Below are 18,804 nucleotides of genomic sequence, written 5' to 3' on the forward strand. Positions count from 1 at the left end.
CTACCTTGTACAGTATTGGGCAAATGTTTTGGCAGTGACAAACACGTTGTGTTTTGCTAAATTTTCAGCTTCAGTGTTTGTGGTGGTAATTCACATTGTTTTTAGATTACTGTGCAGTGTGATCAGATGCATATTAATTCTTTGCAAAGAGTTTTTTTTTAGCATAAAAAGTTAACTTTATCACAAAAAGCCATTTTCATTATAGTTTGGCCCTGGCACAAAATGATCAGCTAACTTCATTTCCATATAGTCACATCATCAGCACAGGTGAAGGTGTGAACAAGTACAGTTGAAATCACTCTATTAAATTAGAAGGGTAGACTGATTACTACAAAAGAGGGGCAGATGTGATTGAAATCAATGTCTTCTTGTGTTAACAACGGTTACCTCCAAAGAAACGTGTGCAGCCATCATTGCTTTGCATCAAAAAGGTCTCACATGCAGGGAAATTGCTGCTAGGAATATTGCACCTGAAAGAACCATTAATGGATCATCAAGAACTTCAAGGTAAGAGGTTCAGTTGTGGTGATGAAGGCTTCGGAATGTCCAAGAGTGTCCAGCAAGTGCCAGGATCATCTTCTCCCATGAAGTCAGCTACAGAATCATGTTGCAAAGCTTGCTCAATATTGGCAACAGGTGGGTGTGAGTGCATCTGCACACTCAGTGAGGCAAACACATTTGGACAATGGCCTTGTGTCAAGAAGGGCAGCAAAGAAGCCACTTCCTTCCAAGAAAAACATGAAGTTCAGACTGAAATTCTGTCAGAAAGTATAACGATCGGACAGCCGAAGACTGTTTTTTTAAAAAGAATCCTCCTTCCGACTGTTCGGGACATGAGGAAAATTGATTTTCTGGAGAAGGAAACGTGAATACTTCCATGAGTCCAGCGTCATGCCAACAGTTAATCATCCAGAGACAATCCATGTGTGGGGTTGCTTCTCATACACAGGAGTGGGCCTACTCACAATTCTGCCCAAGGACACTGAAATGAATCAAAACGTCTTGCAAGAGCAACTTCTCCCAACAATCCACTCTCAGTTTGGTGATGATCTGTGTATTTTCCAGCAGGATGGAGCACCATGTCACAAAGCAAAAGTGATAAGAAAGTGGCTCACAGATCATAATAATGAAAGTTTGGACTTGTGGCCAGGAAACTCCCCAGATCTTAATCTCATGGAGAACCTATGGTTGATTCTCAAAAAGCGGATGGACAAGCAGAAGCCCACAAATTGTGATCAACTCCAAGCACTAACAAAGCAACAATGGTTCACCATCAGTCAGGATTTGACCCAGAAGCTGATATCTACCATGCCAGAGTGTATTGCAGAAGTTATGAAGAAGAAGGGTCAATACTGTAAATATTGACCATTGCATAAATGTAATATTATTTGCCAATAAAAGCCTTTGAAACTTATGTTTATAATTGTTCTTTAGTATTTCTATGAAATACTAAAAAAATTAATCTAAAAATGCTGAAGCAGCAAAGTTTGCAAAGAACAACATTGTGTGTCTTTGCTGTGTGTGCCTCTCAATCAATATTAGATCAACCCACACACTGCCAAAATGAAAGTTGTGCTTTCTGCTTATATTAAAACAGATTTGTTTTACAGGATACAGGATTGCATGAACAATCAAATAAAACTAGGCATTGCTTTTTCCAAACTGATGGGACTAAAGACCAAAAGAATGCGTCATGGTTGGGTATAGATCGAGAACAGAATACACAGGTAAAGTATATTATATGTGTTGCAAAATTACTTTTGCAGAAAATATAAGTACTTCATTTTTATTAATTTCTTTATGTTGTCAAACTACACATTTAAATTATATGCAGTTTGTCTGGAGGCTAAATTGTTCAGAAATTGTAATACAGAGAGCAAACTGCTTTATAGTGTCCACAGGCACAATCATAACGATTGGCTCATGTAATATTGTAGCTCCAGCCACTGCAGAGCTCCCCGGCTTTAAGTGCCAGTGGATTCTCCCTAATTCTTAATTCTTCTGCTTCTTCTTCAGTTGGCTTTGGTGATAACTTACCTGATGAAATGCCAGCTCATTCTGTTAGTGACTCTTTTTCAGGCTGATGTATAATGTCGGCGCCGTCACACTATTTATGTATTGCATAATTGTAGGCAATCACTTGGCTGAATGTTTGTTGTTAGTTTTATTTCAGTATTGGATTCTGTTACATTCTAATAAAATGAGAAAGAAATGATATGCTTTAGAAAGCTTTTTTGCTTGTTTAGACATCAGCTTCAACAAAAATGTCCCGTGAAGATAGTGAAAATAAAAATGTAAATGAAAAAAGCACCATGCAATTGGAAATATGACGATTTGTAAATTAAACTATGATTAAAACTATGAGGGGGTAAAGAACCAACAATATGTGAGCAACGCACTGAGGGTATCGCTCAGTATTACTCAGTATTTTGAGTGACACCATCAAACAGCATGATTAACTGTAAGATTCAATGCTGTGGAACCATTGACTTGATGAAAGTTGTATTTCTATTATAAATGACTTAAAATTCTGAAAGGGATTTGAATTGGAAAGCTTTGTTTTTATCAAATCAATATCTCAGTGTCCGTAATGATGAGAACTTTGTAGCAGAAATTCAAACTTTACCCTCTGTACATAAGGAACATTTTGGAAATGCACAACCACTAGATCTGTTACGCATATTAAAAGAATACAGACTTAGTGAACTGTTTTCAAATGTATATGTCAGCTTTCAAATACTTCTAACAATTCCAGTGAGTATTTTCTTCTAAAGAGAGATCATTTAGCAAACTGAAGCCGATTAAGAATTCTTATAAGGTCTACAATGTATCAAGAGCGTCGCGTGGATATGGCCTGGCTGAGTATTGAATCAAAACTGCCAGAACAATTCATTTGGATGCTGTCATTAGAAAATCTTCACAAAAAAAGTTAAGAAAATCTAATTTTTAAGTAAATACTAAGCCTATTTTTCAGTTATGATTTATAATTATATGCATTGTAGCATTTGAAATATAAATAAAAGAATGTTCACATACTATTTTTTTTTTCTTCTGATCTGACCCCTCTTTTCACTTTTTATCATGTAGGAGGGAATATAGGGATATGCAGAAAATCAACGGAGTGCTCAAGTCCACCCCTCATCTTTATAGATTTTTTGAACTTATTCTTAAAACCAAACTGGATGAAAACGCAGTGGAACGGGCCAGGGAAGGGGCTCTGAGGATATTTTTGAACCACCTCATAAAATTTCTCTCAGAGGCCCCGATGCAAAGCTTTCATGTTCTCCCTGTCTGTGTGTATGCATGGATTTTTATCTGGTATTTCGGTTTCCACCTGCTTCCCATTGAGGAGAGATGCACGCACACGCGGCACGTTTAGCTCCAGAAACCCCCAAAGGGCACTGCGCTGATGGGAAAGAAACGGTCCGGGAGGACGCAAAAGTCAACCATCCGCCACCACCACGGTGGCCAGCACCGTGGGTTGCAGCAGGAGGTAGGTAACGGATTGCGAGAATGTTACTCTGCCTTCTCGTCTATCTGCCTCCTAGACGCTGAGGGGTGAGATACTCGTTGGTGGTCTGAGGATGGGCTTCCATGGCAGGTCGGCGGAGTGAACCCCGGTGAGAGCGAGGCCGACCTGAGTACCTTTTTCGGCCTCGGAGATCCTGCGGAGGACGGAGGCCCGGACGATCTCCCCAGCACAGTGGCTCCAGCGGAGGTGCAGAAAGGCCTTACCTTGTCTGGTAAGGGGGTGAGAGACGCGTGCCGATCCCCCGTTGAGACAAGCGCCGAGATGGGGGCGGCGAATCTCCACCCCGAATCCGAGAGACACCCGGAGGGGCCCCTGGGTGGAACGCTGGACGGGGGTGGCTCGCGGTTGGTGGGAGGGGTCAAGAGGAACATAAGTCCACCGCCGACCGGAGAAACTGACCTGCGTCAGGCTGCACGGGGTATGGAGGCCATCGTCCTACCCCTGCAGTCCCTTTTTCAGGTGTTCCAGGCCCTGCAAGACTGGTGACTGATGTTACGAAGGAGGTGCGTGAGGGGAGGCAACTGAATGACTGCAGTTGTCAAACAACCCTCCCACAACTACCGACATCAGTCTCGCGGGCGGCCAAAGGGGTGCAGATGGCACGGGGTCCCCGTTTCTCCCATAAGGGTTCTCAGACTGTCATGGCACCTCAGAGAAAAAAGAAGACTTGCAAAAAGGCGGGGACTCCCAACAGTGCGCAGCACGAGCTTGTTTGCTAAAAGTCAGTGAAGGGTTGCGCTGCGAAGGGTCGGAGACACCGAGAGCGCTCTACTGAGCTGCCGTTGAGGCAGGAATTTCCATCCTGCCTGCTTCCACACCCGCACGGTTTGGAGTAAGGTGGAGCGGCGCTGCTACGAATGCGGCCGCTGTGGACATGGTTAGAGGGCTTGTTCCTGGAGGACGTCCAAAGGATGCGGACATCGGGACAACCCCTCCCGGTTTTCCAATGTTGTCTCCACAGGTCAGGTCCGCAAACCGGATGACGCCGTTCTCCCATCTTGGAGAAGACCAGCCCTCGCAGGACGTGTCGATGATCACGATAGGGCTCATCGAAGAGAGGGGCACTGTGCCCGGCGGCTGGCGTCCATGCCCAGCCGGGACGCCCCTGCATACTGTATTCAGGGGGAGCAGCCCTGGACAGTGCAATACCTCCCCCTGGATGCTAGATGGCCGCCCCCCTGGGCTGGTGTAGTGCCTCGGTTTCCCACAGGGCTCCCTGGGAATTGGAGTTGGGGCAGCCCTGTTGGGGTGCTGTGTTTGGGACTCCTGAGCCCGTGTGGGCAACAGATTCATCACACCTGGAAGTGCCATCGGATCTTGGTGATCAAACACCTGGACCACTTCCAGGTGACCTATAAAAGGGAGCCAGCAACTACCACTCATCGGCCAGAGTCGGGTGGAGGAGGACAATGTTGCGAGGGAGAAGTGGTGGTGCCAAGGAAGAGAAGAGAAGAGTGCTTGTGCTGTACTGGTCTTTGGGACTGTATTGTGGCTGGGGGGAGAACAGGGAAGACGTGCCCTCCAGCTGAAGAGTAATGAAAGTCTTTTTATTTTACACGTGCCTCCCGTGTCCAAGCTGTGTCGGGTGAGGCGCTATGTAGCGTCTTCTTACTATATATATATATATATATATATATATATATATATATATATATATATATATATATAAAATTACACCAAGAGTGTTTATGAACATCTCCCTATAACTTGTAATACATTTAACTCAGCATGTTTTCTGTTTGCCATTAATGCTGGACCATCAGTTTGCACCCCCCTTTATTCAGAAGCAGCTGTGCTGTCCTCATCTCCTGGAAATTACAAGTGTTTGAGAAATGCTTGCTCAGCGCTGGTCTGCATTTCTCAACAATTCAACAGTGGTAATGAACAGCCACAAGCTTCTGGTAATGGAGCAAGGGGGAGCTTGGCTTCACCCGGGTTTCTTTAAACATGCATGCCTCAGCTTGAGAGAAACAGGAACTGAAATCCCCGCTCTGACAGAACGGCTGTCCAAGTTCCTTTTTCTCGACATTGGTTCAGCGACATTCGGGAGAACGGCGCTCAGTGTGCTTCACTTGTGGGCGCAGGGAACTCGTTGGGTTTCATCTCGGCCTAAGAGATATTTTGAACTGGGAGTACAGTGTTCAGTCAGGTAAGAAGGGATGTTCTTGGGTATATAACTTATATCTGTGGAAGTAGTTTGGTTGCTAAGTTATGACAGACCAACTGGTCAGGGATCAGGTCAAAACACAATGTGTCTATCAACAAATTCATCATGTTGGGACCAGCAGTAAAACTGCTTAGGTTACAGAAGCTGGTATCTACTACTCCACCTTCTATCTTTGCATGCATTAATTTATCTATTACTGTATGTATTTTCAATGTTATCAAAACTCAGCATTTTAATTTAAAATACACAGACACTGTGTGTCTCATTAGTCAATGTTGCTTCCTCACAGCTCTAGGCATGTGAATTTTCAATCCTTGTTCAGCAATTACATTTGTGAAACTGTCATGTTTTGTCTGTGCCTGTGTGTGTACTTTCTCTAAGTATTCCTTTTTCAATTTTATTACTAATGTTGAGGAAATTAGATTGATTGGTGACTCTAAGTTAGCCCAGTAAAAATAAATGTGGGTATAATTGTGAGTGTACCCTATGATGAACTGGTATTCCATGGAAAGTAAGACAACCTTGCACACTTATAGGTAGCACTGGTGCAAAGAATCTCCCCATTAACAGAGAGTATAAATACAGTTGCAGGCAAAAGTTTGGACACTTACATAATTTGTTGATATTTGAGGCAAAAATAAGTGAATACAACTTTGATAGCAATAAAACTAAACAATGACATTTTTATGAAAATTTTAATGTACAACTACAGTTTTATCAACTTAAAAAAGTAAATAAAAAGGTGAGTGTAAAATATGCAATAGTGTGGGCACCCTACTACGTCGGTGCTAAGTAACATCCCCTTTGACAAAAATCACAGTTGGCAAACATTTTTGTAGCCAGCTTGAAACCTTTGAATTGTTGTTTTGGAATTTTTTTCCCATCTTTCTTGCAGATCTCTTCCATCTATGAGATATTCTCCCTGTGCCTCAAGTGTGCAGCATTTTTAAGATCTGCCCAGGGCTGGCAGTCTTTGTTGTTTACCGGCAGTGTTTCATAAGTTCCCAACACACATCACAGATATCTTTGTAGTCCAACTGCCATCTCAGATCAAATTAATGTTTCTTTGTACTTAAATGGAAAATACTGGTATTTATGTGTTTCCACTTCAGGCACTGGATCCACAAATTGATTTTCAATACTGTTCAAGTCTGAGGACTGCATGGGTCATTTCATAACCTTCACCTTGTGTCTCTTAAGGTACTTCATAGTAGATGTTGTGGTGTGTTTTCATTGTTGCCCTGTTGTAGAAGTTCTTTTTAAACTTCAGTTTCCTGGCTCACTTTCTGACATTCAGTTGATTTTCATGTTTGCTGAAAACCATTCTTCCATGTACTTACACAATGTACCACTCACTACCACACAACCCCAAAGCATAATGGATTCACCAATGTATTTAAGAGTTGGCAAGGTGTACTTTTCTTCAAGTGCTGCTGCTTTTTCCCCCAAACAAATCTTATGTGGTTGCAGTCAACGAGTTTGATTTTAACTTTACCTGTCCACATTGCTTGGTTCCACATGTCTGTGGTTTAAGCAGATGTTGTTTTTCATGATGAGATCACAAGAGGTTTCCTTTTGATGGCTCTTCCATGAAGGCCATGTCTATGTAAGTAACGCTTCTGGGTAGGGCAATGCACTACCACTCTTTTCTCAAGTAAACCTCACTGTAGGTCCCTTGCAGTCATATGGGGGTTTTGTGTTTGTCTTCCTGCATAGTACATGAGCTGTTCTATCTGTCAGCTGTCTTGGGTTTCCAGACCTTGCCTTGACCTCCACAGTCACTCTTAACTGCCATTTCTTAATGATATTTTGAACTTTGGAAATTGCTTGGTGGAAGTGCTTTACAAATTTTATAGTATTTCCCTCCTTTGTAGGTATCAGTTGCTTTCACTTTCAGATCCTCAGTTGGCTTGTTAGAAGAACACATGATAGCTGAGTGTTGCACAGTGTTTGAGGAGTCATGGAATATATTAGACTCTGTAAGTGACTTCAGCTGAATATTCATAATAGATAGATAGATACTTTATTAATCCCAAGGGGAAATTTACATACTCCAGCAGTAGCATACTGATATTAAATTTAAGATTGATAACAATCAAAGTATAACAGACAGACAATAATTTTGTATAATATCAACGTTTACCCCTCCCGGGTGGAATTGAAGAGTTGCATAGTGTGGGGGAGGAACAATCTCCTCAGTCTGTCAGTGGAGGAGGACGGTGACAGCAGTCTGTCGCTGAAGCTGCTCCTCTGTCTGGAGATGATCCTGTTCATTGGATGCAGTGGATTTTCCATTATTGACAGGAGCTTGCTCAGCGCCCATCACTGTGCCACTGATGTCAAACTGTCCAGCTCCGTGCCTACAATAGAACCTGCCTTCCTCACCAGTTTGTCCAGGCGTGAGGCATCCCTCTTCTTTATGCTGCCTCCTCAGCACACCACCGCGTAGAAGACAGCACTCACCACAACCACCTGATAGAACTTCTGCAGCATCTTATTGCAGATGTTGAAAGACGCCAGCCTTCTAAGGAAGTATAGTCGGCTCTGCACTTTCTTACACAGAGCATCAGTATTGGCAGTCCAGTCCAATTTATCATCCAGCTGCACTGCCAGGTATTTATAGGTCTACACCCTCTACACACAGTCACCTCTGATGATCACGGGGTCCATGAGGAGCCTGGGCCTCCTAAAATCCACCACCAGCTCCTTGGTTTTGCTGGTGTTCAGTTGTAGGTGGTTTGAGTCGCACAATTTAACAAAGTCCTTGATTAGGTTCCTATACTCCTCCTTCTGCCCACTCCTGATGCAGCCCACAATAGCAGTGTCATCTGCTAACTTTTGCACATGGCAGGACTCCGAGTTTTATTGGAAGTCCGATATATATAGGCTGAACAGGACCGGAGAAAGTACAGTCCCCTGCGGTGCTCCTGTGTTGCTGACCACAGTGTCAGACCTGTAGTTCCCGAGGCAGTCAACAGCCTCTTCAGTGTTCTTACTATGTGACCCCCAGCAGTATATCCCAGTCTGTAGTTTCAAAGCAGTCTCTCAGAGCCTGCTCTGCCTCAGGGGACCACATCCTTAATGAGCGTGTGGTTGTAGGTAGCGCCTTCACTCTTGGTTTGTAGTGAGGCTGAAGCAGAACCAGGTTATGATCTCCTTTCCCAAGCGCAGGCAGCGGGGTAGCGCTGTATGCATCTTTAACATTTGCATACAGTAGGTCGATAGTCCTGTTTCCTCGGTGTTACAATCCTTGACCAGAATAGCAACCTAACGAGCTAACCCAGACAAAACTAATGTCCTAACGTGTTCGATAACCTTACAACTAAAAGGGTGCCCAAGTTTTGCATATGCCACTTTACAGTTTAATTTTTATTTTTTTTCAGTTAACTAAATAAGTTGTAAATATACATTAACATTTTCAAAGCCAAAATTATGTTTAGCTTTTTTTAACATTGTAATGAAAATTTGTGTGTGAGTGCTTGTTTGTGTGTGTGTGTGTGTGTGTGTGTGTGTATATATATATATATACATATACAAAGTCAGCGTCGGTATATATAAAGTCAGAACTTGTTTCTGAATATATAAAGTCAAAACTTGAATATACAAAGTCAGCGTCGGAATATATAAAGTCAGCGTCGGTATATATAAAGTCAAAGCTTGAATATATAAAGTCATTCCCGAATATATAAAGTTAAACCTTGAATATATAAAGTCAAAACCTGAGTATATAAAGTCAGCGTTGGAATATTTAAAGTCATAACTTGAATATACAAAGTCAGCGCTGAAATATCCATCCATTTCTCAACCCGTTGAATCCGACCACAGGGTCACGGGGGTCTGCTGGAGCCAAACCCAGCCAACACTGCGCGCAAGGCAGAAACCAATCCTGGGCAGGGCACATGCATCATTTTCAAAACATTAACCGAACAGTGTTTTTTTAATTTATTTTTCTGAATACGTTTTTGTTAACTTATTTCAGTTTTTTTAGTTTGCTAAAAATGTGAGTCGTTTCAATCAATATATTTTGACTTTGACTTTATATATTCAGGAATGACTTTATATACTCCGATGCTGACTTTATAGCCTATAATCAGGAATGACTTTATAAATTCCGACGCTGACTTTATATATTCAGGTTTTGACTTTATATATTCCAGCGCTGACTTTATATATTCTGACGCTGACTTTATATATTCAAGTTTTGACTTTATATATTTCGACAGTCACTTTATATATTCAAGTTTTGATTTTATACATTCGGAAATGACTTTTTATATTCAAGTTTTGACTTTATATATTCTGACGCCGACTTCATATATTCAGAAAATCAATGTATTTGCCTGTTTGGCACCCCATAATATAATATATCATATATATATATCTCTATTATAATAAAAAGATCTTGGGTCGAGATGTGATCTTCTTGAAAGACACTTTGACGTCCCGTGAGAGACACTTTACTGTCCTGCAAGACAAGGCAGTGAGACAAAAAGACAGCTGCTGTTTAGGCTTTTAAATGGACGACATGCAGCATGACAAGCAGAACACGCAGCTTGGCAGCAACAAGCTAGCAGCTGATCCGTCCGCATCTCCTTAGCATGTGTTCAGGCCCCCCATCCACCTCCAACCCGTCACATCACTATCGGCAGAGACATGAATATACTAGGGGGCTCTGCCCCTGCTCACTTTGCTTGTGGCGGGTGATACACGCTAGCCACTTCGCGGATCTGCTGCTCGCACATGGGGAAGCGGATGTGCAATTTAAACAGATTGTTATTTTCATGGAAATTGTTACATATGCATAATAGAACTAACTATTTTACATTACAGTGAGTAATCAACCGTAGTAAAAAATAGTAAAACATAATAAATGCAGTATGTTTCATGTTGCGTTAGAGGTATTCGTTGCATTATATACTTTTTAAACTTACACTTTTACTGTAAAACCTCATTAAAAAAAATTTTTGAATGAACTTTTCATGAAAATCGCATTGAATTTTGATTCTGTTTTTGGACTTGCATTGTGACAATGCAACGTATAACTGCCCATGAGCGAATATCATTTCTTTCTCTCTCATAAATAAACCGACTTTTTCAAATGTTTGTCCCTGTGATTTGTTAATTGTCATAGCAAAAGCTATTCTAACGGGAAACTGTAAACGTTTTAATATGAATGGCATATCAAGATCTCCTTTGGTATCTAACGTTATCCGTGGAAGATGTGCTACATTACCTTTCTTGTCACCTGTTAAAATTTTACATGTCATTGCTTTGTAGCTGATCGCCAATTTTTGCATTAATTCATTTGACTTCATCGTTTCTCTGTGCTAGGATTGCCCGTGTACTCATTTCTTTTGTTGATAGCCCCTTGGGATGAAATTCATTAATAAGATTTGGGCATAATACGTCTTCTTTTATTGGGAACTTAAAGTGAGGAAAACAGAAATTTATAAGAGCTGAGAGCACAGGAACTGTGTCTGACAAAAGCATTCACACGAATGAGAGGTGAGTGGACCATGGGCGTGGTCGTAAATGGTTGAGAGGAGGGCGGGACTTGACAAAATCTCTTGGCAAAAGTCTTGTCTCAAGATTTTCTTTTATAATATACATATATGGCACATATGACTGGATTTTGCCTTCTAACCATTGATTAGCTCAAGAGGCCAACTGATTTCTCCATAGACAGTCAATCCCACTGGATGTTTCAAACCTTCCTTTCACTCGAGAGCCTCAGGTGTTAATTTTTTTTTTTTAGTGTTCACATGTACTGCTTTACTGTAAACACCTTTATGCATTCTTTAACCGAAAGGACTCAGGTGTCCGTTTTTGTGCTGCTTTTTCTGATAAGTTCTGAATACTAGATGGTAAAGCATCTCCGATCTTCTTTTTTCTAATGGCCTAAATGTTTGTCCTAGTCGAGTGTCACTAGTGGGGTGACTGACACTAGTGTCAGTATGTGACTTATGTATACTGTATGTACTGTATATTTTATTCACATTTTTTTTCTTTTACCAGGACATGGTCGATCAACTTTTACTTTTCCTGCTTCTTCTGAATATTTCCACCACTCTTGTTGTTGGGTGTTCCATAGGCCCCAGCTATATAAAAAAATCTGAGAGCAATTACAGCTATCTGAACATGGATATGATTGAAAATAGCAGGTGCCTGTATGTGGAGAATCGGACTATATCATTCATTACAGGGTACGGTGACAGAGTGGCACAACTCGTAGACATAAACCTGGCTTATAACCTTCTGACCTCTCTGCCAGAGCAATTTCTGAAGAATGCCACCAGTCTATTGGCACTCAACTTGAGCCACAACAACTTGACAAAGCTGCCTTCTGATTTTCTTGCACAATCTAACAATCTTGAAATCCTTAACCTAGAGGGAAATCAGCTGAGCACACTTCCCCTCACCATACTTCACGACACTTTGAAGAACCTGACCACGGATTGTAGCTGCCAGTTTGAATCTCTGCTGTCCAAGATCCCTTCTAATGTTAGTTTTACTTGCTACAGTGGTTTGGAGAGACAAAATATGGCAAGTTTTGCAGCACAGACATGCTCTAGTGGTCTCATGACTGGACTTGCTGTTGGCCTGAGTGTTTCTGCTCTAGTCATTGTTTTAATAGTTGCAGGGTTGATGTATTTCTTCCGGAGTCGATCCTCTAATCTCACCTGCCAGGAAGTCAACAAGACAGCAAAAAGGCAAAGTACTTTAAAGACTTGCCAACCTGAAGACGAAAAGAAAAAGCTACACTATGAAAATGTACAGCTGGGTGCCGCTCCAAGCCATGAGCAGTCTCTACGCTATGAACCTCTCAGCTTTTGTAAGCTGCCGCAGGTGACCAGGTGAGTGATTGGTGTCTTGTGGAATAATTAATAATTAAAATACAGATCCAGTTATGTCATGAAAGTATGACTCACCTGATGTGCCATAGGCTGTGCATCTTATCTAACTATGGACAGACACCAAAAATTAAAGGTTTGACTTCAGCAGTGGGAAATGTGGTGGCCTGTGTGAGCAGTGTATTGTAACTGAGGGTTTTGCACATTATCTGGTCCAGCATGCAACAGCTCAAGGTCAAAAACTGCCAGCAACAATGTCTTCTTTAGAAAAACTCATTCTAACAAAACACCTTCTTCCTCACAAACCTTACCTTTTCTGTCCTTCTCCTCAGGCCAAGTCGGCTCTTTCCACTTTTATCCTCCTGACATTGAACCTGAGTTATGGAAGCTTCTTTTAAAATCACACATGAAGAGTGTAGTCAGGAAGCACTTCTAGGCAAAAGCCCCTGACGGAGAGTGTAACTGCATTCCAAGCAGCTGCAGACAGTCCCGATAAGTAGACCTACAATACTGGGCAGCCCTGTGGGAGCCCATACTGGAGCAGCAAGAAAAAAAATGTTGTCATCCTCCAGTGTAGGGGAACACTTGTCCCCGTCCTTTCATTATGATGGTGTCCTGTCTGGACACATTGCCAAACACACTGTAAACCTAAATTACAGCAAATATCATGGAGCAATGACAATGCTCCCTTTAGGGAATGGGTTGGTATGTGCAAAAATTGTTCTTTGTAAGAGACAATTTTTAGTTATGTAACCCTGTGAGAACTACTTAATAATAAGCAATATTCGGTGCATTAGCAAAGCATGAGCGCATCCCATTTTGTTATGTTGCAGCCTTATGTTAAAGTCATTTAAATTTAGCTTTCTCTCAACCCTGACTAGTCTCCCAGTCCTCAATCCCATAGCACTATGCTCCTCTAGCATGATTCACCATTGGAATGTTAATGTACAGGTGATGTGTGGTGTATGGTTTCCTCCAGACATGACCCTTAATTGAGACCAAACGGTTCAGTCTTGGATTTATTAAACCAAAGAATCTTGTGTCTCACACTCTGAGAGTGTTTTAGGTGCCTGTTTGCAAACTCCAAGCAGGTTTCCAAGTGTCTTTTACTGAGATAAAACTTTTTGTATGGCCACCCTGCCATAAAGCCTAGAACAATATAGTGCTACAGCGATGGTTGTCCATCTGGAAGTTTCTCCAATCTCAAAACAAGTTCTCAGGAGCTAAAGCAGAGAGTTCCTTGGGTTTACCCCCTTCCTCCTCACCAATTCTTTTGCTCAGTTTGGCCAGGTAGCCAACTCTAGGAAGAGTTGTGGTTGTTACAAACTTCTTCCATCCAAGTATTATGGTGGCCACTGTGTTCTGGGAAGCCCTCAATGGTGCACAATGTTTTTGTGGCCTTTCAGAGATCTGTGCCCCTAAGCTCTTCAGGCAATTCTTTCAACCTTGTTTCTTCGGTTTTTGTGCTGTGTAACCATGTAAACAGGTGTGTGTCTTTCCTAATAATGCCCAATCAATTAAATTGGTCTCTAAACAAAATGTATAAGCATCTCAACAGCGATTAACAGAATATGGTGCAATTAAGTCAGATTTCAGGAGCTATGGCAAAGGGTCTTAATACTTGTGTCAATATGATGTTTAGTTTTTTTTTATTACTAGGGGGCTCTGCCTCCTGCTTGCTTTGCTCGCCAACCCCCGGGTGGGTGCTACATGCTACCCACCGGTAGCCCAGCAGATGTACAATTTAAACAGATTGCTATTTTCATGGGAATTGTTACATATGCATAATAGAACTAAATATTTTACATTACAGCGAGTAATTAACGCTAGTAAAATGTAATAAATTGAAAGAAAATGATGTTTCATGTCGCGTTAGGGGTATTCATTGCGTTATACGTTTTTGTTCTGTTTGGCATTGAAAATAACACGCAAATACTTTTTAAACTTACAGTATTACTATAAAACTTCAGTAAAAACAATTTTTTTAAATTAACTTTTCGTCAATATTGCATTGAAATTTGATTCTGTGTTTGGACTTACATCGTGACAACACAACGTATAACTGCCCGTGAGTGAATATTGTTTCACCCTAAAAAATAAACTGACTTTTTCGAATGTTTGTCCCTGTGATTTGCTAATTGTCATAGCAAAAGGTATTCTAATGGGACACTGTAAACATTTTAATATGGATGGCATATCAAGATCTCCTTTGGTGTCTAAGGTTATCCACAGAAGATGTACTACATTGCCTTTCTTGATGCCTGTTAAAATTTTACATGTCAGAATTGTTTGACCAATTTTGAATGCAACTAATCTTGTCCTATTGCATAGCCCATCACTCAGACATAAATTACACAATGACATTATGAGACATCCTTCTTTCAACAGTAATTTGACCAGTGAAAGACCAGACGGTGTTAACGGTTATAGATATTCTAAGTTATTGTAAGATATTGTAAGTTGATGTTTTCATCTTTGGCACCACCACCACCACCAACTGTTTCAGCATAGTCTTTTGAATTTAACCAATTTGTCATGTAATTGATTGACAATTTTCATTTTAATTCATTTGACTTCATTGTTTCTCTGTGCTAGGATTGTCCATGTACTCATTTCTTCTGTTGATAACCCTTTGGGATGAAATGCTTCAATAAGATTTGAACATAATAGGTCTTCTTTTATTGGGAACTTAAAGTGAGGAAAACATAAATATGTATAAGAGCTGAGAGCGCAGGAACTGTGTCTAACAAAAACATTCACACGAATGAGAGATGAGAGGACTGTGGGTGTGGTTGAAAATGGTTGAGAGGAAGGTGGGACTTGAAAAAATCTCTTTGCAATAGTCTCGTCTCAAGATTTTATTTTGTAATAGAAAGATTTATGACCTGTAGGGAGCATAGCGGCACATCAAACACTATTCCTCATGTAAAAGTCCCAGGTTCAAACAAGACGTCTTTATTGTACAAAGCACCTTGTCAGAGACTCTTCTTCCACAATGCTATCAATCACCATTCCTGCTCTTTTCTCATTCCTTTTCACTCTTCTCATTCTAAAAGATTGTGCGTCACAAAATTTTTTTAGTAATAAAATGCATTACATTTGTCATTCTAAGAGATGGCCCTTCACAAACATTAACACTACTTTTATGAATCCCATACCAAATGGTATATAATGGAGACATATGCATTGCATGGTGCACTGCAAACATTCCAAGCTGATTATTTAGATTTCACCATGTCTTAGATGGTTTGTAGAGCTAGTTATAAAGAAGTTTTTATGCTGAGATAATCATGAATGAGTAGTAATGAGATGAGAGAACAATAATAGTGTAGTATCATTTCAGAGAAGGTAATTGGATGAGATTGTCACAAGGAACACAGTAATACGGTGGTTCTCAACCTGTGGCAGGCCCCCCTAGGGGGGCGCGAAGTAACAAAAAGGGGGGCACGAAGATGTGAAAAAAAGAAAACAAGAATCAAAAATATGCAAAAAACATCTGTTGAAACCAAAACAAATTAACTTAAACTACATTCTGATACTAGAACAATAAATACAGAGTTAGATAAATGTCGATAAAAGTTAAGTAGGTATAATAAAATATGCATCTACATTTCAAAAAAATGTTAGGGGGGTGCTATTAAAACTGTTATGAAAACTCGGGTCACAAATACTTAAAGGTTGAGAAACGCTGCAGTAATAGGATATGATGACCATAGCATGGGGCTTAATAATAAATTGAGCCTATCATATAGAATATAACCATACAGGACAAAATAAAAAGGATGTGATGATTACAGAAGACATTAGTATGAGAAAAAAATGTAAATAGCAAAAGGATGGCTGGATGATTATGGTGAGGGAGCCATTCAGGCAGGAAGGCAATCACAGGGTGGGAAGATCTTGGGAAAAACATTAAGGGGTGGCAGAATGGTCACATATGATTGTTCAATGATATTTGGAATTATAAACATAGTGCAATTTATTAAATAGTTCTGTATGAGGTTTTCACCAACTAAAGGGTTGTCCAAAACTGAAGTACTCATCAAATTATGAAGTCTCTTTGAGGTGTTCCCAAAATGATTAATCCTCTGCAATTATTTAAATTATACACCACACATGAAAGCTCAGGGAAATTAAATCTTCCTATAAAGGTAAATACAATTCAGTGGCATCAGCAGGTGGAGGCTTACAGGGTGTTAGCCCCTGATCTCTAGCTACTAGCCCTTGATGTTTTAGAACCCAGCCTTCCCTTCCTCCTGTTCTGTGTACTGACCTGGATGGACAACTGCATGAAAGCTTATTGGGACTTCTGCTCTTCAAGGGCATATAACACCATGGGGGTCTCACTTGCTTTTTATCTGCATGAAGACCCAAGAAGGGCACTCCATTCACTTTTCCACCTGACTTGCTTGTAGGACTAACAGCATTGGTAGTGGCACCCCTTGATACAATCTAATAAAAATGTTCAGATGCTACCAAGATCCATTTTCATTAAAAAATAAAAAAAACTATGCACACTAATGTAGCATGAGAAGATGGCTGGCTGTCTTCTACTATTAGAGTTAGTGATGACACCACAGTGTCTCCCAACTAATTTCTTTTTTCATGCCCTACTGGGTGCTTTATTACAAATGAAACTGTAACACAGCCATTAAGGTGGCAATACAGCAAAAAGATGTGCTTCTGTACCAGGAAGCAATTAGGCATATACTGAGAACTAAAAGGGTCCCGACTTCTTGCTCCCATACGTCTCCATGACATCATCCAGCACTGAAGTTTCTGCCTATCTCTGGTGTAGAGCACCTCAGGGTTAACCTCTAATTACAAAAGAACAGGAAGAGTGGATCCCAGGGACAGTACAGCTTTTGTTATAACACAGGGTCAGCATACATTTTGCTCTGTTTTATGACAGTGTAGCTTGTGAGCATCTGTGTGTATTGCTGTGTGTGTTTCTTCATGTATACCAGCTATGACATCCTTTTGCTTGTGTGTTTTTCTACAGCCTTCCTCACTCTGATGGAGAGGATGGATGCTACATGCAGTATGACCCATCAGATGAAGCAATCTACAACAACGATCCTTCTTTTTATCCAGAGTACCACAACCCCTTGCAGGATGATGATGTTTATATCATGCCAGATGAAGAGGTGCTCTGAGGACCTGGGTGTCTGATTCTGTTTGAAAGGATGGCTTCCTGTAAATTTCATACAGCAGACTATAGGTTGCAACATTAATATTGCCATATATCATATAAAATACATTCTAGGTCATACTACTTGTGCAAACTTTGAATATGGTTCTATTAGGCTCACAGAACACTTTACACAACCAGACTTCTTTTGTTACTGTGGCTTAGCTGGCAGACTGTCCATGATGTATCTGGTGGACATTTTATATGAGGGACCTTGCTCCTTTTAGATATATTATCCATACACTTATTCATTTTCTGAATTTGTTTAATACAACTATAGGATCACATGGAGATGATTACAGGAACCAGATTTGTACAAAGTGCCAGACCTTCACATGGTACTATAAGGCATTGCAAACACCATTTACTTCTGGTTATTTAGAATCATCAACCAGATTCAGCTGTGGGAAGAGAACCCAAAAATCATTTAATCAGATTATTTTGACTTCTGTGTTCAGAATTAATGCAAACTTCTTCTACCAATATTCCATAGCTGGTTAGAAGCTTTTTGTAAATTGCATTTATGTAATGTTTTGGGGTTACAGATACTCGTCATATTTTGATTTGTAACATATGAAAGTTTTAAAAAATGGTCTCTTCCTTTGTGCCTTTGCTACATTCATTAGACTGTCTTTCCATGAATTTTTCAACTCACCTAATCCAGTTTCAGAGTTGCACTGATTTGGGGCCTATCCTGGTAACACTGGTTAAACGAATGCTGGAAAGTCCAAGTCTGGGTACTCTTGTAACAGACCCACTTCTAGTTGCAGTTTAATACAATTATCATGTCTTTTATTATGGAAGGAAAGCCAGAGTATCAAGAAAATGGCCAAACTCCAAAAGGACATTGGATGGACAGGATCAACTAGTTTCCTGGAGCTGTGAAGATGTAGAGCTAATTACCACCCTTTGTTACTGTTTTAGATTACCTGAGAGAAATTCATTTTGAACAATAAGGTCAATTTTAATTAGCATTTGACACCCTATAAAAAATGCAAAAATAGAAATTAAGAAGTTGTGTCCAAGTACACCAACAAAAAGGGCTGCTGAACTTCCTACGCTC

The 18,804-nt window shown here is 40.6% G+C and overlaps 1 protein-coding gene across 2 annotated transcripts; it reads left to right on the forward strand.

The window, feature by feature from the left end:
• The first annotated feature begins 3,347 nt into the window (after nt 1-3,347).
• On the forward strand, nt 3,348-18,348 carry LOC120537562 (leucine-rich repeat-containing protein 25-like). 2 transcript variants are annotated; one of them, XM_039766590.1, is made up of 3 exons: nt 3,348-3,493; nt 11,715-12,553; nt 17,553-18,348. In XM_039766590.1, the coding sequence occupies exons 1-3, from the start codon at nt 3,410-3,412 to the stop codon at nt 17,704-17,706; spliced, it is 1,077 nt and encodes a 358-aa protein (XP_039622524.1). In that variant the 5' UTR covers nt 3,348-3,409; the 3' UTR covers nt 17,707-18,348. The 2 variants fall into 2 exon arrangements, with proteins under 2 accessions (XP_039622524.1, XP_039622526.1); XM_039766592.1 differs by lacking the exon at nt 3,348-3,493 and adding an exon at nt 5,212-5,681.
• Nucleotides 18,349-18,804: the final 456 nt, after the last annotated feature.

The sequence above is a fragment of the Polypterus senegalus genome, chromosome 10, assembly GCF_016835505.1.
Source record: "Polypterus senegalus isolate Bchr_013 chromosome 10, ASM1683550v1, whole genome shotgun sequence".
NCBI classification, from domain to species: domain Eukaryota; kingdom Metazoa; phylum Chordata; class Cladistia; order Polypteriformes; family Polypteridae; genus Polypterus; species Polypterus senegalus.